Below are 22,883 nucleotides of genomic sequence, written 5' to 3'. Positions count from 1 at the left end.
AGGTTGCTCAAAGCCCCATCTGATCATCCATTGAATACTTCCAGGGAAGGGGCATGCATATCTTCTCTGGGCAACCTGTTCCAGTGTCTCACCACCTTCAGAGTGAAGAACTTTCTTACATCAGCATCTACCCTCCTTCAGTTTAAAGATGTCAGCTCTTGTGTAAAAAGTCCCTCTTGGCTTTCCTGTAGGACCCCTTTAGGTACTGGAATGCTGCTATAAGGTCTCCCTGGAGTCTTCTCCAGGATTACCAATACCTACTGTCTCAGCCTGTCTTCACAAGAGAGACATGAGAAACTACATCAAGTTTAACAAGATGTATTTCCCCTGCAGAAGACCTGATTGGCTTGAACTTGATCACCACACAAGACAAAGAAATTGCAGTTTCCAATTAAACCAAAACCAGATGATGTGGTATCATACTCTCCCTCTCAGAGCCATATACAGTATCAGCTGATGGTTAGCTAGAAGCCAGAGTCAGGTATGCCACAGGGACACGCCGTCCCTGGAGGTGTTCAAGAGGGGATTGAATGTGGCACTTGGTGCCATGGTCTAGTCATGAAGTCTGTGGTGACAGGTTGGACTCGATCTTTGAGGTCTCTTCCAACCTTGGCGATACTGTGATACTGTGATAAAAATAGGAATAAAATATTAACCCTTGAGTGACATGTTCTTTACTTTGCTGCTGCTGACAGTACTTCAGGTTAAGTCCACAGCTGCAGTTATGGCCATAATGAACAACCTTCCTCCTCCCCATTTTGCAGAACACTCTGCTGGCAGAAGAGCAGAACATTTCCAAACAAGGAAGAAGGGGGTAGGGGGTGGGGAAAAGTCACATATGTGCATGAGGAATTAAATGCATGAAAAAAGTGCAGCCAGTAGATTTTGCCGATGATAAAACACTCATTTCAAAACACATTCCTCTTTAACTGCTTACATGTATAGACAGTATTTGTTTCAGTGGGGGAACACCAGCATTTACACTGTTGTGGAGATCCAGCATGACTGCAGTCGGGTACTGTCTTCAGCTGATGCACAACACAAAAAAGGGTGCAGGGAAAGGTGAGAAACAGGAGGTGAATGGATAAATGGATATTCTGGATGTAAAAGGTGTGGAAGATGGGAGTATCACTTCTGATAAGTACACACAACCTAAACTTGGTTGCTTCTCCCCTTGTCATTGATCTTTTCTCACACTTTTCACAGTGAGGAGTTGCCTTTTCTGTCACTCTCTCTCACTACAAAGAAATTCCCAGTGTTACGTGTGCCAGTTTCTCTCATAGCTGTCAAAGGTTACTCTGATTAATTTCCTCAATTACGAAGTTCATTAGGTGTCTTTTGGTTTGTCCTTTCACCTCCCTTGTCTCTATTGCCTGTCTCACCTTTGTTACTATTTCAGCAAGCATTCCCAATTTTCCTCATAAATTGCGACCTTCGCGATCCTTCTGCTCCCAACAGCAAGCTCTCTTTTTGGTCCATCTCACCACGCCTCTTGCTTTCTGCTTTCATTTTCTCTCATGCCCTCCTGCGGGTGAAAGTGCCAGCCACGTCAGCACCAGGAAATGATGAAAGGGCTTCAGAACATGACCTTTGCCACACAACAAAGTCACTTCATTTTTCATTTTTATTACATGTACAGAGCGGTTATTATTAGGGGGCTGTGGGGGGGAAAAGGAGGAAGACAGCTAAAGATTCACACCCAAAATCTGCAGTGGTTACTTTCTTCTAGACTACTTGTCACATGTGAAATCCTTGGTGGCCAACTGAAGTCCTTCCATGGTGGAGTCCCAGTGAGAAGTTTCTGGAAAAAAGAAGAGATTCTGTTGAAATACCACAACAGAACCATTGCATCCAGCAAAGGGAAGTGAAGGAAACAGCACAGCCGGGGAAAGGCGGAGCAGTAACACATGTCATCAAGAGATTTGCCTCTTCAAAACCACAGCCCTACCTTGCTGCCATGGAGGAAGTCTTCCTGGAGGGAGTTACTGACCACTGCATTTGAAAAAGAAACATGCCAGCTGTTATTTTGCAGTAGTCTTGCAGATAGATAAATGTTAAACTGATATCAAGTTTTGTCTTCTTGTTCTACATTTGTATCGTCTGGTACATGTGAGCCTTGGTCTAAGGAGAACTTCTGGACACCAGAAGAATGCTGTTTTCACTGATCTCAGCATTTTTAAAAAAACAGAATCTCTTGCTTAATCTCCTGAAAAAATACTGATGTGCTGCCAATGCTGCAAGAGGGAGCTCTCACAACAACTTGAGATTAACCCTATTGTTTTCAGAGGAACATGAGCACTGCTCACTCTCCCATTTGAACAAAAACACCCTTACAGAACATGAGGGAAGAAGGATGCACATCTGGCTAACAGATTCAATTCCAGTTGGCTAGTAATGCTTAGCTTAGTTTCTAGTGTAAAGGGACTGAGATGACTATTAGCTATTTACTTCCTATGTTTTTAAAAGCTTTTTTATTTTTTAAGCTTCCATTTTCTTTTCATTTTTCTGCCATTTGATAAAATAAAATCCATTTCAGCATTCGCAGTTGTTCACTTGAGCAGTTTTGTAACTGCTTCAGGACACCATTCTTGGCAAGTCTGCTTTGATCAGCAACTAAAAGAGAAGTAATTTGTGGTGAAAAGAGACAATCTTATCCCTCAAAATCAGGGACACTACCAACCAGACAAACTTACCTGCCTTTTACAGTGCTTACTCATGCAGACTTCAGAGGACCACTTGAATATTCATGTGAGGACTGGCCAAGGGGCTACATTACACAGTATCCTGTGCCTGATAGTCAATTGAAAACCCTAAGAGAAGTTTTCTGCTTTTCACATACTTAAACAAACAAACAAAACCCTACATTCTAACATGTGTTTACCTTAGAAGCAGTCTTTCACCTGAAGGTAGCGTTGCATGATATGTGGTCCCTTGTATGAGAGTTGGCTGCCACCCAGTCAGGAAGCCCTGCACATCATCTCCATCACACCTCCAGAAACACAGCTCCATCTGCTCCTTGTTCCCAGCTTTGGCACTGAGCTGGACCTTACACAAGATCACCCAAATTCACCGGCCCACCAGGAAACTACCCATTTGTTTCCTGTGAGGTTAGTGAGTTAAATTATAGCCTTTATGTCAGACAGGCAATGCTGGAGCTGGTACCTGGGGCAAGGCTGAAGAAGGGCACTTCCCACATTTGGCAGCAGTGAGCCATCACACCAGCTTGGCCTTAGGCAGCAGACCACAGCTCCAGAGCAGCCTAAACCCATCTGACCTCTAGGGTCTCATCCTCTCACTCAAACAGCCAGTAGGAATTTCCCTGATTCATCTCAGATGTTGAATTAAGACCAAAAAAAAATAAAGAAAAGAAAAAAAGGCAAGCCAAAAAGCTAAAAAAAATCTCTAATTAACTTGCCTCCTCCTCCCAACACAAAGCCCTAACCAGCTTAGAATTCTCAAGTCAAAGCTGCTACAAGGAGAATGGGGCCATGTGGGCAGAACTGGGGCAATCAACTGTTATATCAGCTTCAAGTACCAGCAGGGACCTCCAGCTTAACCATACCACCTCAGCTCAGACCTTCATAACCAAGACCTTCTGTGAAGAGTGTGCAATGCCTTCTTTCTTTTACACCAAACGCAGAGTGGAAGTCTTCTTTCATGGCAAAGCACGCATTGCTTTAATTCCATATTCCTAGAGCTAACGTAAACCAGTGCAGCAGAGCATTAGACTGCAATGTCACATAACAAACAGGGGTTTACTGAAGTTTCATTGCAGGCCAGCAGTCAGTGGCCAGCTCACAAACACAGGGCTGCGGAGCATCTCTGCTAAGCTACACTCACAACAAGCAGTAGAGAAGAACTGAAATAATTTTGGGAATAGTATGGCAGATAGACAAATAAAGTAGTTCTAATGGAAAAGACGCTTTGTTGGATTCAGCAACCAGATAAAGGTATGGACAATATGGAGGATACTCTGCTAGCATATGTCTTTTCTTTCTTGAAATACACGAAAAGGGGAAAAAAAAAAATCCCATTTCTAGGTTAATCACAGTTTTCTTCAGGGTGCTTTCACAATTTGTTTCTTTAGCATAAAAACATTCTGTTCGACAAACCTGGACCTCCTGGGTAGTAGCTTAGGCGACAAATCCACACTGAGACAGCCAGGCAGTATGGGAAGAAAAAAAATCTTGCTTATGGAGCATTCACATTTGCAGTATTATAAAGTAGTAACTTATAAACATGTGTGGCTGGCATATGGCTAAATATTTTCTGAAAATAGCTTTTTTATTTACTTAACAAATATTTTAGTATTTGATTATGTAAAAGGATGATAACACCACCAGATGTTCCTGATGTTACTAATAATCTGTGCTGACAGCATCTTGTGAGACCAGAGCTGATGGCCCTCACCTTCCTGCATTGGCACGTGGTACAGGCCAATCAGCAAATGACCTGTAATGTCATTTTTGTCACCAGTCATATAAAAATGCATATAATACAATCAACTCCAGATAAAGAGCTTTCAATTCCAAATCAAACTATTCCACCACCTCCTGTCACGAACCTCCACTGCATAAATTAAGAAATTTTGTAAAATGTCAACTTCTGCTTTCACAACCACCCCAACACAGCACATGTCCACCTCTCTGATTGCTCCACTAGCCAGCAACTCATGCTCGGGTCAGGCACAGGACCCCAGGTGACACAGAGCCCTGGCCAGACCGCAGGTGGATGATATTCCAGTGGTCCTGTGACATCTGGATGAGAATAATTTAAGCTTTGGGACCTGCATATTTTTTTTTTTCTGTCTCAATTTGCTTAAGGTGCAAATTACTGCATTTCCATTAACCTCAGTTTCAAACCATTTTCTGCTTTGGAAAGAACCACTCATAGAAAATGATACAGAAGTTAAGCTAGCATTTTCCATCTGAATCTGAAAGTATTTCCTTCTTATCACAATCTACCAGGACTCCCTCTCATAAAAGAAATGGAGAAACTTTGCCAAGTTCCCAAAAGATGAACAAATGCACAAACCAAGTCTGAGCATGGTAGCATACTTTCTAATACTCCATAGCACATTTTGTCATACCAAATGAAAACATTCGTAAAAAATTAGCAGTTCAAGATATGGAGTCCTATTGCAACCTCCTGCTGCTGGTTCTCTGCTGTAGAGCAGGACTGTCACTTTTTCTTGACTTGTGAAACAGTTTTCTTGCTCATACAATCCTCTTCATAATTACAGCCTTAACGGAGTCAGCATTGCTCTCCATACTGAAGAGATGAGGAAAATAGGCCTGAGATGACATGACTCACAACAGAGTGCCACAGTAATCAAACTGGGAACAAAGCCCAGCTCTTAGGCATCCTGGACCACTCCTTTCTGGCAGAGAAAAAAATATCATATGGGTTTAATAACCAAAGATTGCCTTCTCTTTTTCTCCTTCAGACTTAAAAGACTAAACAAAACAATCCAAAATAACCCTCAAGTCTAACTTGGAGAAAAAAAAAATCCTACTCAAGTAAGTTGGGTGATACTAAATGCACACTAAAAATTATAACAACCATTGTTATCTAAATGCTTGGTCAAATATAATGCAAGAATAAAACACTTTCACAAGTGTGACTGATTACCTTTTCCTTCACATAGAGTTTAAGACGGACAGTCATGAGTGATGAAACACAGCATCTGGACAGTCAGTGATAGTGGAGGTCATGGAGTTCTCCTCCATCATCCCCCCAAACAGCTCCATTTCTGGAAGTGTTTCAGAAGAGTCTTCATTCTCTTGGCAATCTTCATTTAGATTTTCGAGATCAACAATATCATCTAAAAAAATAAACAAATTACAAACTGCAGCCAAAGACACCTGAAATTATCTTATGTAGTGTGTCATTTATATTATGTCAGCATAAAGCATTCCAAGAACAAGCTTTTATTTCCTCAAAACACTTGTGGGTTTGACTCCTAAATGGCCTACAAAAATAAAGCTAAATCTTTCAGGTTTGTCTCTGACAGGAAAATTGTGTGCATCTGTGTGTACTTTCCTACTCTTATGCTTACTCTCAGCTCTCCAAGAGCATCCTTTTCTTTTTAAAACCAGAGAAACTCCTCTCCTATTTTAGACAGCAAAACCTATCACCTTCCAGGAAGCTACTACTGTGTATTTGTAATCTCATATTATGAAACTTGCAAAATTCTACTAAACCAATATGAAGTCATTGGAACCTTATCCCATAACCTCCACACAGCAGGAATTAATGCATGCAGAAATCCAGCATTTCCCATGGACCCTGATACGTCTTGCTGCTCAAGTGTGATCTATTCTGCTGGCAATTTTTAGTGATCATTAAATTTAATTAAGTTGAAGATGCTCAAACTTTCAGAAAAATATAGTGTAAAGACTGACTTCTTCACAGTAAACATCCTTCTGATCTGGAATGGTGCTAAATATTGGATTAACTCCACAGGGGAAACTTAAAAAGGCAAGGAATTGTAGCACTTGCATCAGGAAATGCAGAGTGATGATTCACAGCCTCTGTAGCTCTGCTATGCTGTGTACGCAATCACTGGAGGCAGAGGCTCATTTATCACATCCTAGAGCTTTGTTTACATTCATTTGTGCTGAAAACTTCTGACACATTTCTGCATTAACTATTTTACCTTCTGAACAAGAAGGCTTTTATGCAGTTTTGTTATCACAGCATACACTTACCAGCCAGGGTGTTTCCATCCTGCAATCCATTTGTTTTCTGTTTTTCCTAAAATATTAATAGTATAGATAATAAGTATATGACAAGAGAATTTATTATTTTCAGAAAGAACAAGGTCCATACTTTATTTCATAATTACTATTTCACTGTATTTCCAGGATTATCTTCATTTCCACTACCAGATACTACAGAGCTCCTTAAATAAAAAACAACTTTCACAAAGCAAGGGCCACAGCAGGAAAAAAAAGTAACTTGTATGTTTACAGTTTCTAACTAGACAAGTAGAATTAATTTGCCATTAGAATGGCATCAGAATGGCTTCTCTGCTACAAACTTGGTAGAAGTAGCCATGAAGAAGCTACAGGTAGTGGAGGATGAAATTTGTTCAGATGACAAGAGAAAACCAGAAGAAGGAAAACAACTGGATGATACTAGGTTGTACTCAAGCTACATAGCCCAGGTCGGGACACAAGTATCAAAGAAAATGTTTTGGTTTGTTGGGTTTTGGTGGTGTGGTTTTTTATGTTGGTTTGTGTTTTGCTTTTGGGCTTATTTTACCTCCTTCAACTGCTTGGTATGTATTTCTGAAGTTGGATTCTGAAACCTGCCATGGCCTGGAACTGGTTATATATACCCAAATTAAATATTCAAAAGAGTACAAAGAACATCCATCTCCCTATTGTGAGTATTAAAAACCAAAGCAAATTTACTTGCAAAGCACATCATCTTGCTTAGGAGCTGAAGAATTCCTCTTTACACCTGGAATGTTGGAAAGCCTTCCAAAACCCCCTAAAATTCGTACCTCCACAGAGGTCTTCCACAGTAAATAGATCATCTTTGAAACTTTCCAGTCAAGAGGAACTATGTAATCATCTGGCAACAAGGATTCTGCAGAAGAAAATATTTTTTTGCAGTTGAGTGTTCAGATCTCTTCATAGCCAAACTGTATCACTGAATTACAGTTTTGCACACAGTATAGATCTGTATTTTTTCAAAATCAGCAGATAATTAAATGAGTCGGCACCAAACTCAGGCTTTAGGTTTCCTAGACCTAAGGCCAGTGCATGGGAAGGGGAGGAGTAGAGATTTTTGTTTCTTTTTTAGGCAAAGGCTTTGTAACATACTTTCATATCCCCCACCTGATCTCCTGAAACTAGGCTCAAACAAAATAAGCTTTCAGCTCATAAATTGAACAGAGTGCAACTTAAGTAACAACTTTTAACATGTGTAATTATAGGAACTGGTGCAATACCGCTAAAGAAACTACTTTCTAAGATGTTTTTACTCTAACACTGTTTAAGAAGCTGAAAACAGATTTTTGGTAGGAAAACAGTCTAAAATGTATTCTGCACTCATATGAGAATCATACAAACAAGTCACTCAACTAAATATTTTCTTTATAAATAAGCAAAGACATTTACTTACCAAAAAAATTTCCCCTGAAGTAATTTCAAAAGAAATTAACTGCAATTTCCAGGTTTGTAAATAACTACAGCTCAAACGCTTAAGTGAATAAATAGCAGCCTTTCAAAATATAACATGCCACAAAAAAAAAAACCCCAAGAACTTCTGAAATTGTAGGAAAATTACAGTCAGATGAGAATGCGACCAGCCTTGTGCAGGCAAGTATACACCATTGTGATGGAAAAAGCCCCAACAAACAGCAGTCACAAGCTGGCAGGGATTCAGATGAATACTGATGTGGGTTTGTATGTCTTAAAGGTTATTTCCAAAGGAAACTCATCTAAACACCAGAGAATTTCACCTGTTACTGACTCAGAGAAGAATGACATTTGGTTCAGTAGCCTACTAAGTGACTCTGAATGCCTGTTTTAAAACTTTTTTGCTGGAAGATCCCTGTTGTCAAGTCATGGTCAGCTCCTAAGAGGATGAAATTTAAGATCACAAAGACTCACCAAGTCTGGAAGAGAAAAATGTTTTATATTTAATAGGTGAGGACATCAGAAGTGCTTCTCTGCCCTGTTTCAGCTCTATATGGCAACTTCTTTGGTGCATGTTGCTAGATTTAGATAAAGCAGCACTGCTGGTGCATTGGGGACCAAGCTAAGTAATGCTGGCAGTGTCATGCATCACTCTTCTGGCAGGTGGCATTGCTATCAACTTCTAGAGTGAAAACAAGCAATCTTGAGGTAAGACAGGGCAGACAAACAGCTGCTTCTCAGTTGTCATTTTAAAATTTTCAAATTGAAATACATGCTTTTAAAATTCTACTGAAACAAACAGGTGTAATGGTCTATGTGCTGAAAAACTGGTCTGTGTTTTTTAATCCTATTTGTTGGCCAAATCAAAAGTATTCTTTCTTCACTGACTAAATCTGGGCAAAGGAGTTGCAGAACTTTATGCACAGGGAGAACTGATCTTCCAGCAGGGTGATTCCTAGGGAGACACAAATGTCTCTTTTTATTGCTGGCTCCAGTTACACTGCAGTACATTTGAAAATCACAGATGCTGCATGCAACTCTGATCATCATACCTCTAACTTAAAATTATTTAAATGGAAGTACAAAAATATAACCAATGGAGATCTGGAAGGCAAGCACACAACAATGTGACACTTCCTAATCATGCATCATTATAAAGAAGGTATTCACTATGAGAAAATGCACCTTGTAAGTTTTGATACTCAATTTCAGATTAAATGAGATTTGGGGAAAGATTTTCAACAGTATGTAAGCTACATGAAAACACAGGGAAACTTTACTAAAGGAAAAGGAATGCTACTGTATTAACCAGGTGGAATATACAATCAAATATGCAACCGTTAGTTAAGAGCACACATTTTGTACCATGTTTTCATTTCCTTTTGTAATCAACATAGAAGGATGCATTAAAATATTAATAAGAGCTTCATGCTTCGGGTTTAAAGATAGGAAGTTTTTGTTACTAAAGAGACTGCAAATATGAGGCCAAACTTAATGGCATCTTTGAGAGACCAAATAGGATTTTAGGTAAAAACTAAAATAAAATTATCACCAAAGCAGCAGTGATTCCTTTCAAAAAGGATTAATATTTGATTAATTGGTACCTGTAACAAAAATGAGTATTTAATCATGGTGGGGGTTGGAGGTTTTTTGAGTTTGGGGGAGTGTTTTGGGGTTTGTTTGGTTGTGGTACTGGGGGAGTTTGGGATATTGTAGGAGTAGTAAGAAGTATATTACCCAGTGGAAGACCTGGAGAGCCAAAGAGCTGCACGAGTTGAAAAGCAAATCCTAATGATAAGGGAAGACCAAGAAAACTACATTTCATATTCAAATCTTGATTATCTTCAAGTTGTGAGGCCTCTGATGGCTCAGGGTCATCTCTTTCATGCATATTTTCACTGCAGCCTGCCAACATACTAGAATCTTCTAGATATTCAGAAACAACTTTAACAGAAGACAAAATATTTGGTTGGCTATTTGTAGCCTCTGAAGGAATTTGTTCACTTTCATCCTCTCTTTTATCAACTACTTGTTTTTTCTTCTCCTTTGTCGTGGAAACTGCACAAACCCTGTAGGAATATTTTGGCATAGAGGAAGGTTGTCCCAAATTAATATAAGAAATATCATGTAACAAAGCATTGGCATGTGGGCTGGCCAAGGAACAGGTTCCCTTGGTGCCACTGCAAGAAAAATCCTGCAGTGCACAGTCCTGTTCACGTTCCTCTCCACAGTCCTTGCTTAGAAAGCTCTTTTGCTCCACTTCCAAGACACTTTTTTGGGCAAACTCATCCTTTATTGGAACTTCCTTCTCTCTCTCTGTATTACCAGCAATCTGTCTTGGTAGATTAAACTTTGGTGCCAAGTTGACAATTCTTCTGTATCTTTTCCTCTTTGATATAATTGGTCCAGCATCACTTCTTGGAACATTCACTTCATTCAAACACTGTATGAAGGTGACCCTGGTTTTCATAAGGAAATCACAGTGCATTTCACCAGCTGGAGATGTCAAGAGACCATTGCTTACTACATTGTTATCCTCTTTGGTTACTGTTCCCTGATGGTTTTCCTTTACCAGTCCTTCATCTGACTGACAGAAGTTTAGCTGTGTTGAACTGTTTATCTGAGTCTGTTTTGGTTTCCTCCATTTGGGGGGTCTTTGTTCACCTACACATTTATCCCCAGAACAAGACAAGAGAGAAAGGTGTGTATCAAAACCCAGCGGCAATTTCTCAGTTAGTGAATTAACTGAAAGAAAAGCCCAGGCACTAGAGTTATTCTCTTTGGCTTTTAATGCACCTTTGTGCTCTGTGTTATTATCAGGCACGATATCATGTTTGTTTGAAATGGAACATCGAGGTATTTCTTTTTCTTCACCCTTCAAACTTAACAGCCTAGCTTCTGTGTCAGTTTTGCAGTCAATTTGATACAATTCCAGCTTGCTTTTTGTGCTTAACAGTGGCATGCTATAATCTTCGGAGATGCCTTCTGTTTCCGGGATGAAATTTTCATCATTGTTTATTTTCAGCAAATTGCTTCTGCTAAGAATTTCTTTGTGCCTTTGATTTGTTTCCTCATCATGAAATGAATTTTTGGTTAGGCTTTCAGCGGAAAAAGCTTTTGCATCTATTAGAAGTGCACTGTCCCTTTCTATAGGCAACTCCTCTTTGAATTCATTCTTTGACATCTCTGAGACCTCAGGCACAGCAACGACAAACCTTTCTCTTGAAACCACTGCAGCTTCTTTTAGGCCTTCATCATCACCATTAGGATGCTCTTCACAAACTTTTACTGGATCCTCCGGCTCTTCACTGAATGTACACAATGCTTTGCCATTTTCTTCTTCCAAATCATCCTCTTCACTCATTGATGTGCCCTGATCACCTGGACTTGGATGATGAACTGCTCCACCTAACACTTTAGTCATAATTTCTGTGTGATTGTCTTCAACGTTTTTGTTTCTTTTTCTCTTTTTTCTCTGCTTTGCTTTTGCCAACAGGTGCTCAGAGCTCTTCTTTAAAATCTTCTCCCTGTGTGGAAAAGGAAAAAAAAAAAATCAGTCAATGGTGTTCAACTTGAAGAGCAGGCACTGTATGTTAATATGATGATCAAACACAGACCATCTGTTTAAACAGATAAAATCTCAAATGAAACCTTCTATTGGTTAGGAAAATACCTCTTACAATTCAGAAGAAACTGCTGCCTCATTAATACAGCTTTACAAAAAGCATCACAAATCATTACAAGATCAAACAAAATGCTTCTGGATGCCTTTCTGAATGATGTTTCAGTAATAAAGACCCTCCTGCTATTCTGAAACTTTGTTAAATTTCATGCTGAGAAAAAAAGGTACCAAGTGGAGGATATATGTTAAGATGCATTAATGTTAATATACTATATTTAGAATATACTATATTTAGACAAGGTGGACTCAGATTCAGAACATACTAACCTATTTGCAAAAATGCAAATAATATAGAGGTAAAGTGACTACAGCAGCTCTGACATTTACTGCTCAGAATATTGTGTGGATGCATACTTATTTGGAAAAATTATATTTTATTAGCAACAAAATGATAAACTACAGAAAAATTAATACATTTGCAGAGTTTTTTACAATTATTTTTCAGAACATCTGATTCTCCTTTTTTTGTTTGTTTGGTCTGCATTTCTCCCATTTAACAGCAGCCCAAACAGTGACTTCTCTGAAATCTCTATGTTAGCCTGTCAGCCAGCCAACCCTGAAATGATCCCACATAAGAAAACCTAGTCCAGAAACTCTAACTCCTCCCTATGCAAATCTTCAGGGAGACATGAGGTTTTCAAAGCTAAATTGGACTGATAAATCTTCAAATCAAACATCTGCTCATTTTCTGTCATTTCTTCACTTTGTGTAGCCTTTTGTTCAGGATGGTATTTAACATACCAAAGTAAACAAAGCATTAGCTAGAATTACAGGGTAGAATTAGTTATTTTCTGTTTATTCATATGTAACAAACTGATTTCAGTGCTGTATTCTGAAATTCTTTAAAGAAAAAAAATAAAGGGGGGGTGGGGTGGGAGGGGTGACACTATACAGAGGGAATGCCAGTCACTAGTAGGAAACCTGAAAACCTATGGATACCTATCCCTTACCCTTTCTTCATTCTTCAATTTATTATCATTAGTTTCATATAAATTCTTTCTAATTTAAACTCTGCAAAGCAACCCTCCCTAATTCTCTAAGCGTGGATCAGCTTAGCAGCCTTCTTGGCCTCAGTATACACACAAAGTCACTTGACTGGATCAGGATTCAAAAGTCTTGGTGCCTTAATATTGCTGCAACAAGCACTATGAACACCCAAAAGGAACTTTTTGTAACAAACACAGATTTTATTGCCCTACAATGGCATTCAGATGAGACATCCTATTAAGAAATGGGATTTACTTCAAATACTGGCATTCTAAGTCCACATGGCACTTCCTATCCCCACCCACCCCCTTCCCCCTCCCCACCCCAAATAATGAAAACTGGATTTCCCTTTTCCAAATCAGTGTATTTTCAGTACATTACTATCTGGCTTAAGTGCATATGTCTATACTACAGATGCTTGAAGTTAGCCAAGACAAAATCCACCCTGAATTCTGCTCACATTTCCTACTCAGCAATGTTCCTTTGTTTTCCTCAAAAAGAGACGTGGGGTGCCAGACAAAGTGTTAGAATTGAATAGATCTTATTTGTCTATTGAATTAAATGAGATAAAAGTGAAGCATCTTCAATGGTAGTTGGAGAGATTCCTATAGCCCAGATTTGCAGAAGTCATATTCTAATCACAGCTATTTCATAAATCCTGACATTAATTTTCTTCTTTGGTGATAAAATGTAATGACTTTAAAGGCATTTTAGAAGAGGAAGTTCTCTGAAGTTTTCAGAAGCATAAAACTCTTTACCAGTGAAATGGAAAATAATGTCCCCTTTAAAATTTGCTTTTAATGGAGCAGGGAATATACCACCTGACCTGTGCACCAATTGCCAGGAAAAGTTAGTTTTTCACCTAATGGCCCTTGTGCTGCCTTAACAACTCCACAAAAATGACAACCAAATTGCCCATGTCAGCACAGAAAGGAATGGACTTCTTCAGTCTTGGTATTATTGTAACTATGCTTTTACCTACTACTAACTTCTCACAGATGGAAGTGAACTTCTCTAGTACTCATCCAAGCATGTTTCTGGTGCCTAACTCCTGACACATCCGACAGTGCTTTCAGGAACTTTCTTAGGTTAGGATGCTACACCTTTGGAAAAATGAGTGAAAAAATAAACCTCTCGGAGGTCAGCACATTTATTTCCTCTCCTTATCATTAACTCTGCAACAGGGAAGAAAACACTGGACAGGATTTGCTTTAGAACAGCAGAAATATAGCCACAAAATAACGGGAGAAGAACCTGGATAGTCCAGAGCAACTAATAGCTATTATTGCTTTGAAATTTGCATGTCAGAACAATAACAAATGCTGATGATTTAGCATACCTGGATATGATCTTAACAATTCATAAATCAATAAAACTACTATGTAATTTCTATCCTTTGGAAACAGCGGAGATTTTATAGCAGTTCAGTGAAAGTAGTTTTCTGAAGGTTTGGATTTCCTAAAGGAAGGACTAAATAAAAAGGATGAACTACTATAAGTAGCATAATAAGATTTATTATTCTTTACTTTCTCAGGAAAATTACGATTCTTATAAAATACTCCCCAAATGAAACACTAATTCACTATGATGGCACAGCTACAAATTTCCTGCTTGGGATAGGCACAGCATCATGTTAAGTTTTTGTGCATTTAATGAAGCAAATTGTCTACTGGTGTTCTTTATTTTTAGCTTACTTCCTCCTCTTTCAGCCCACCTATGTGGCTTTTGAGGAGGTTTCCTCATTGTAAAACCATATGGCACACAAACACTTGAAAAAAATTCAAGAACCAACATGGAGATAGACTTCTCTTCTTTACAGGGGCATTTGCTAGTGAGCTATTTTTAAACACATACAAGACATGAAAAAGGTAAAAGAACAGTTAGTATTCAAATTTTGCTGTATGTTACACATTAAAAAAAAGTAAAAACAGACCTGAAAAAAAAAAAAAATCTATCAGTACTTTGTTGAAATAGGAATTCCCTTTCTGTAACAACTCCTAGCCTATCATTTAGACAATATTAAAAGCTTTTTGCCATAACTGTGTACATGTGACTTCAAGTTGTAACCTACTGCTCGATGTAGCACTGTCCAGATTGCCTGAGAGTCAGTGTTCAGATGACTCTCTTTGCTGGAGAAACAAATGCACTCAGATGACTGCCAAGGCAGAACGTGCAAAGAAGTCACATTTGGCTGGAAAACAGCAAATCCAGTAAGAGCTGGTTATTTGCAGTGGTACATCACCCTTTTCTTTCGGTGTTTGGGGTTTTTGTTTGTGAGTGCTTTTTAAAATTTTGTTTGTTTTTATGAAGCAGACATCAGCCTAGATCACAGGATGTTAGGGGTTGGAAGGGACCTCCAAAGACCATCTAGTCCAACCCTCTGCCATAGCAGGACCATAGAATCTGGCACAGGTGACACAGAAACACATCCAGATGGGTCTTGAAAGTCTCCCAGAGAAGGAGACTCCACAACCTCTCTGAGGAACCTGTTCCAGTGTTCTATGACTCTCACAGTGTAGAAGTTCCTCCTTATGTTGAGGTGGAACTTCTTGTGCTGTAGTTTATATCCATTACCCCTTGTCCTATCACAGGGTGCAACGGAAAAGAGCCTGTCCCATCCCTCTTGACACCCAGCCCTCAGATAAACATTTATTAAATCCTTTCTGTCTTTTCTTTTCCAGACTATAAAGCCCCAGGACTCTCAGCCTCTCCTCACAGGGCATGTGCTCCAGTCCCTCAATCATTACAGAATATTCCCTGCTTCTATGATCTAGGCTGATGTCTGCTTGATGTGAAAAAAAAAAAGGCTGCAGTCATTGCTGTAATGAAATATGGAGGAACCAATAAATTTAAAAAGCAATTCTATATGTCACTTAGCAATGAGGTATGTGCTTTTCCAGAAATATATGTTGTCATTAATCTCCAAAGTCACTGGAGTGGGGTTTCAGCATCAAAATTTTAGTAGAGTTGCTTACAGATAGTGACATTTACTGGGATATGCTTCACCTATCTTCAAGTCCAAGGGCATTGCTGAATTCCTTGTGATCTAGCTTTACTTTAGCATGAAACAGAAATGGAAGTCATTATTTTGGAGGAATAATAATAATAATAAAAAGCACCATCACAGCACCAGCTTTTTTATTACATATCTTGCCTTAAATATAGAAATGAGTGATAAAGATCCAGTTTCTCAAAACCAAATGGAACCTTGGTACTAGATGATCAAGTAACTGGGCTTTCTGAGAGGTATAATTCCATTAGACAGCTGAGCACCTAACTTGGCACTTTATAGTTGCTGAAGGAACAGTATTAGTCACCCCTTCCTACTTTGTTACAGATGCTGCCCTTGCACTTCTGCTACCTGTCATTTGCTGGCTCTACAACCCTCCTTGTGGGGAGATACACAGGCCTGAGCCAGCACCACATGGAAGCAAGTGCTTGCTTTGTTGTTCAGCTGATTCAGCTTACCAAAGCAATAAGTAAAATAAGGGTCTAACTATGACAGTAAGGTGACTACTTTTGCAAGCAACATGTTAGGTTGCCTCACAGCCCATCCTAAGGAAATTCACCATCAATGCTCCTCACTCCAAATCACTGAAGGTCATACTAATTGGATTCCATCTGAAGTAACTCAGTATTTATTATTCTTTTGTCTCTCAACAGGATTGCCAGTGAGATTTAAACACTCACCTTCATAAAATAACATTATTCTGTCACAACGCTCAAAGAGCTACTCCAATGGGTCATCATTTCTATAGGATGGATCCATATACAGTTCTGTGCAATGTATAATCAGCCACCAGCATGCTGCTCTGTTACAGTCCAGAAACAAGAGACACTGATACAGAGAGTACACAGAGACTACCATACAATAGGCTAAATCAGAGCATACCTTTAAAAGCTGTTCATTTAAACAAATACATGGCAAAGTGCAACCACTTAACTTTTCAAAGTAAAACACCAAAGAACCAAATAAAAACCCCAGCCAATCAAGCCACCAAAGCCCTCAAGTTCCTGAGGTGCTAGTAACAGCAATTCAATTTCAAATGACAGTCAATTCACTCAACAAGAAATTTCAAATGAAGTGATCCAAGTCATGTTTTTCCTGCCTGGCTCATGAAAGTCATAAATACTTTCTAACTGAAAAAAACCCCCCTAAAATCTCCTATTTTGTCTCCTTTGTCATAGTATATGTTAATCAATCCTGAATATACTGATTGATACATACATTTGTACACACTGAATATACTTGTGCCCAGTATGAAACATCTACTTCCTGAACAAGTGAAACAACTCAAGCTGCTTTCAACTTCACTTTGGGGCCACAAATAGCTCACCTGACACCATTCAAAATTCTGACCAGGAAAGAAAAACAAGAGAAACAAAACCAAATCTCAGCAACAGAGGTACTGATGAATGCTAACAGACAGAGAAACCATCTTTTGTTTAATTGCATTGCTTTGCACTACTAAGTATGGATCAATGTTCAAAAGCAGGTTAAGAAGCAGAAAGAAAGGACAAAGTGAAATGCTACAAGTGAGCTGAATCTATCTTAAGGGGAGAAGAAATTGCAGCTCTATCATCAGCCTTCTTACCACAAAGGCTCACAGAATCAATAAATTCTGTCAGTGTTTAGTCTTTTGAAGAGAATATGATGGACACCGATGCTAATGTTATGCACTGGAAGTACAGTATGAATCATCTTACCAAGTTTGATGACATCAGTTCTATTACGTCTCAAGCCTGAAGACAGACTGATTGAAATGAACCACAGCAGACAAGAAACATGCTGCTTTGAGAAGTAGTTTGGAGAAATAGGAACTAGTCAAATCTGCACTAGTTAATAAAGTTTGGTGTAACCTGCTGTGCAGCAGTGCTCCTTAACTTTCTATTGACATAAAGACATTTCTATACAAGACTTTAAGGAACATTTTAAAAAAATCTGTAACAGAGCAGGAAATTCCACCTTCCCAAGCAATGCACAGGCTCAGTATTTCAATAACTTCTGGATAAACTATATAGCATTGCTGCATAGGTGGATATGAAGCAACTGGCTCTCAGTAAATCCAAAGTACTCTCCTATCAGCAAGGCTAGAGCACACTCTGTCCACACTGCATCTTATGAAGATGATGGTCCAGGTTGAAAAGCATGAAGCACACTGGTGAAGACTGCAAATGACCAGACAAACCACAGCATCCACTGCAAATGCAAAGCCCCTGAGTGTAATGGCCAATTCACAGCTATTGGAAAAAAAAGACAAACTGTAATAATTACTTCTAAAATCTCAACTTCTTCCTTTCCAAACAGAGTTGTTGCTATGGATATAATGTAGTGTTTCATGTAATCAGTTCAAATACATGGCAGTATTGATCTGAGTGGATCCTCAATTTTAGGAGATAGTTGGCATTCACAAATTAAACACCTCATAATCCAGTTGTCAGTTCTTCACCCTTACAACCTACTGCTTTCCAGGCATCTGCAATTTCAGTCAAGAACCTCTAGGTAAGCAAAGGCAGAGTTACTGAAGCACTCAAGAGGTTGTGGAATAATTTCCAAAAACTGTGATCCACAAATAAAGCAGACTTTCCAGATCCAAGTTCCTAAACAATATTGTGCAGTTTGGCCACTGGAAAGTCTACTCTTTAAATAAATAAATAACCATTTAAAGCAGAAAAAAGAGAACTACTTATTGTATCATCCTAGTACTTGAACACAGAAATGATAGCCATCAAAACAGAATATAGAACTAAGCAAGGTTTTAGAAGTCAAAATTAGATTTGTGGGATGAAGTGTTGAACTTTCTTGCCAAGTGCATTCACACACAAAACAAATGTAAAATGAAATTTGAGATAAGACACAAGGCAACGTCAAACTGAAGAAAAATATGGGTGGCAGTGTAAGGAAGCAACACAGGAACAATGAGAGAACGGAACACTTAGCAGCATGTAATAAGCTGTTTTCTGTTAGCAGCTTTCAATGATAGATAGATTTTAGCTGTATTTAAAATAGAGTCAATCAACAAAATCATAACAGACATGTTATCACAAACTGTAATTCTGAAAACAGGAGTACCAAGAAGATGCTGCAAACTTAATCAGGGTAAGAATAAATGGAATGAAGAAAAATACATTGTATATCAGAAAATATTACTCTTGGTATAACAAGAAAAAAATATAGTTCAAAAAAGACAGCCTGGGGAGAGTGGGGATTACATATACTCCATTTTAAAATCATCACCGGTTTGAATTGAGGCATTAAAAAAAAAAGAATTAAAGAATCAAGTGATGCTCTCCACACAAGTTTATAGTTCAAGGAAGAGTTATGAACACAACTGAACACACAGGACTCAGATCAGACGTATGGGAAAGATGCAGTTCAAGAAAAAGAAAAAAGGGAGGGAAATGGAGGGAAATGTTACAAGAAGGAAACAGTAAAGAAAACAGTATCACAAAACATTTAGCAACCAGCCTCTAACTGAGATAACAGCAACATTCAAATATTTGGAATCACAGAATGTTAGGGGTTGGAATTGACCTTGAAAGATCAGCTAGTCCAACCCCCCTGCAGACACTTGCTATTCAGTGCGTGTGCTCCAGGTATTGTACTCATCCTATGCATCTCAAATGCTATATGAAATACTGGGAGCTACAGAGTGTTCAATTATAATGTGCATTTTTTCAGAAAGCCTCAGTACTTTGTCATACTGGCATCCAACTTTTAGTAACTATTTCTATGTACTACTCTTTGGTATTAACTCATTTCCCTTTTCCTTCTTTGACCAAAAAGACTAGACATACACAAAATAAATGCTGGATTGTCCCTTAAAGATGATTAGTTTTTACAGAGCAGCCCTGTATTATTCCTAGAGTGTTGGATGAATGGATGCAGAAAACTGTCTTTTGGTTAGCAATGTAGTAAGTGTCAATAAAGTCTGTCTTTGGACAGAAATTAAAAAACTACTTCAGAGAAACACTAATACAAACCTGTATTTTCTAAGTCTGGAAAGACAATACAACTAACAAGAGACAAGTGGTCATGGACACTGCTGGAGGGAGAAAACAGGGGATCAGCTGAAAGTGTGTCAGGAACCTGTGAGCAACTCTGGCAATACAGCTACAAAGTAAGGTAACCAGAATAAATGGTACAGCCAATTTTACTGCTACAGTTAAAGCCAGAAACTTAGTGCCCATCTGAGAAGAGGAGGAGAATCATGGACTGTGTGTATTAATGCAAGCCTGCACCTGACACTCTGAAACCAGGCCACAATTATGTTGGTGTTTTAAAAATCTTCTCTGATACATGAGAGCTTACCAAGTCTTTTGATATTCTAGACAGCTCAATTCCCTACAGAGCAGTAGAAAGTCAAACCACAGTTAGAGCTGCAAATGAAGCTCAAATATGTATACCTGTCATGCTTTGGGTAAAAGATCTGATGTCTACACTTTTGCTGCCAAGATCCCTGTAAAGCAGTGTATTCATCTTACATGCAGTAAAAAGAAGCTATCAAGAAAAATTATAAATGGGGGATGGGGAAGTAAATTACTCAGTTCACTCTTATTCAGGTTCATGAGCCTTCAAAAACTCTTCATGGTTATGAACAAGATGTGGGATAAGCTGTTCAGTAACTTACAAACTTACAACCTAGAGTACACATTACCAAAACCTGTGGCTGCTGAGTAAAGCAAAAGAACCAGTTATTAGATGGATCATGAATAAAATAATAGCCAAACAGCATTATAGGCCCATGAGTGATTTCTAAATGATACAATAAACCCCTCAGAAAAACACATGTTTATTCAGTCAGCAAAGCAGCACTTCTCAGTCTGTTAGCATTTTAAGGGATCTACTAAATATTTGGGGTTTTTTTAATCAGTAGGGCTAGATAACGTGCAAGCACATTGCAAAAATGTGGCTCATATTTTTCTTCTATGCTTTCATAAAATCCTGGAATATTTATAGAGTTAGTATCAGGAAAACATTTTGAAAGGATAAGCAGGATGATCCATGCAATGATAAAGCAATTAGTCTGTTACCAGTCTGAGGGACCACAAAAGAGAAGATGTATTCGATTAACATCTCAAAAAAGACAAATATTTAACATTACTAAAAAGATGGCAAGCACACCTGCAAATCAGTTACTTCATGGCTACAGTATCTTCTGACCTGACACAACAGGATAATGCTGCAACTGCTCTGCCAGCAACGTACAAATTAAACGGTCAAGGACTGCCTGCCTACTGGAGAAACAAAGAGGTAGCATTATCAGCTAAATGCAAGCTGCAAAGATCCATTCTAGAAGCAATAGTACAGTGCTTTTATCTTAAATCTAGGACACTGACAGTCTATCTCAAGCTAAAAACACCACTTGCTACTTCTCCAAATCAATTAGACAAATTTCAGATGATCCCACCTTGACTAACTCTGTCACTATATTCTAAATATTTTTAAAAACATGAGCTAGTTTCCACATATTTCTCTATGACCTCAAGACAATTTACAGCTAATTTCAGCCAATTCACCTATAAAAAGAAGGAAGAACCCAACCCCAAACTAAGTGACGTAGATCTCACCTAGGAAATCACTACAGAGCCTCAATCTCTGCATTTAAAAAAGACTGGAACATAAAACATTGAAATGAGAAAGTGTCACTGTAGAAACACTATAGTGATATGTTTCCATATCTGACTGTATGAAACACCTCATCAGGCTTTTCCATTGAGTACTGAAATTTTATGAATTGCATTTCCACACACTGTCTTCTCTCTGCTCTTTACTGGGAATTGCAATGCCACAGAATGTTAGGGGCTAGAAGGGGCCTTGAAAGACCATCTAGTCCATCCCTGCTCTGATCTTTTGTATGCGAACTCCTCAGTTCTCAACACACATGTAGTCACCTCATCTGCATGATGCTCCCCCACAGAAGGAAAACATTTCTTCCAGAAAAACTTGATTGCTAGGAGGAAGCAGCAGTTAAACTACAAGTATCACACAGAAATGTGAAAATAAACAAATATTTTCTACTTCACTGAAAATGAATCCTTCCAGTCAGGTCAAAAATACATCAGGAGAAACAGAAAAAACACAAAAGATAATAAAATATAAATGAGTTGGATCTCACCTAGACAAAGCCTGTCAGTTGTCTATTAGCAGAAAAATAATGGGAAACTACTGTCTCTGCAAGAAAGTTTCAAGAGGTAGATGACATAAGACAAAATCTTGACCATAGCAAACTATATTAAAATGCATCTAATAAGGACATGATACAAGAACAGAATTCCTTACAGGAGATTATTAAACATCCTATGTTTAAAAATGTTACATTATTTTGGTTTAACTCTAGCTGACATCTCAGCCCCATGCAGTTGTTCACTCACTCCCCACCAGTGGGATGGGGGAGAAGAATCAGAAAAGTGAGAAAGTTCATGCATTTAGATACAGACAGTTTTACCAGGTAAGGCAACAGCCATGCATACACAAGCAAAGCAAAACAATGAAATTTATTCACCCCTCTCCATCAGCAGCAATCTGTTCAACCCACCTTCAGGAAAGCAGGGCTCCACCACTAGGAATGGCTACTTGGCAAGACAAACGCCATCACTCCAAACATCCTCCCCCTTCCCTCTTCTTCCTCCATCTTTGTATGTTGAGCATGACATCATATGATAGGGAATATCCCTTTGGTTACTTGGGGTCAGCTGTCCTAAATGTGTCCCCTCCCAGCTTCTTACGTGTCCTCAGCCCCCTTACTAGTGGGGAGGTGTGAGAAGCAGAAAAGGCTTTGAATCTATGCAAGCACTGCTCAGCAGTAACAAAACATCTCTGGATTATCAACACTGTTTTGATCATAAATCCAAAACATAGCCCCATAGCAGCTACTACGAAGAAAATTAACTCTATCCCAGCCAAAACCAGCACACAAGTCTTCCAGGCTTGGTTTTGTGGATTCTGGGATGAGGTTATTTTCTTCTTTTGTTGGGGTTTTTTGATTTTGTTGTTTGTGGTTTGGGTTTGCCTTTTTTTTTTTTTTCCCTCCAAAGCAAAGGAAAGTAAGAACACTGAATCA

The 22,883-nt window shown here is 38.7% G+C and overlaps 1 protein-coding gene across 4 annotated transcripts in view; it reads right to left on the bottom strand.

Moving 5' to 3' along the window:
* Positions 1–5,427: 5,427 nt before the first annotated feature.
* The window catches only part of LOC104306106 (NEDD4 binding protein 2 like 2), a 39,935-nt gene continuing 22,479 nt past the window's right edge, over positions 5,428–22,883 (bottom strand). For 3 of the 4 annotated variants that reach the window (XM_054164596.1, XM_054164599.1, XM_054164598.1), the window contains 4 exons: positions 9,888–11,677; positions 7,511–7,596; positions 6,711–6,756; positions 5,428–5,824 (listed from right to left, as the gene is read on the bottom strand). In XM_054164596.1, coding sequence (XP_054020571.1) covers positions 5,664–5,824; positions 6,711–6,756; positions 7,511–7,596; positions 9,888–11,677 — 2,083 coding nt within the window. In that variant the 3' untranslated portion in view covers positions 5,428–5,663. The remainder of the gene's footprint in view (positions 5,825–6,710; positions 6,757–7,510; positions 7,597–9,887; positions 11,678–22,883) is intronic. The other variant, XM_054164597.1, reaches the window with a different exon arrangement.

The sequence above is a fragment of the Dryobates pubescens genome, chromosome 10 (genome assembly GCF_014839835.1).
Source record: "Dryobates pubescens isolate bDryPub1 chromosome 10, bDryPub1.pri, whole genome shotgun sequence".
NCBI classification, from domain to species: domain Eukaryota; kingdom Metazoa; phylum Chordata; class Aves; order Piciformes; family Picidae; genus Dryobates; species Dryobates pubescens.
The sequence above is the reverse complement of the archived record's forward strand: the minus strand, read 5'-3'. Positions and strand labels throughout refer to the sequence as shown.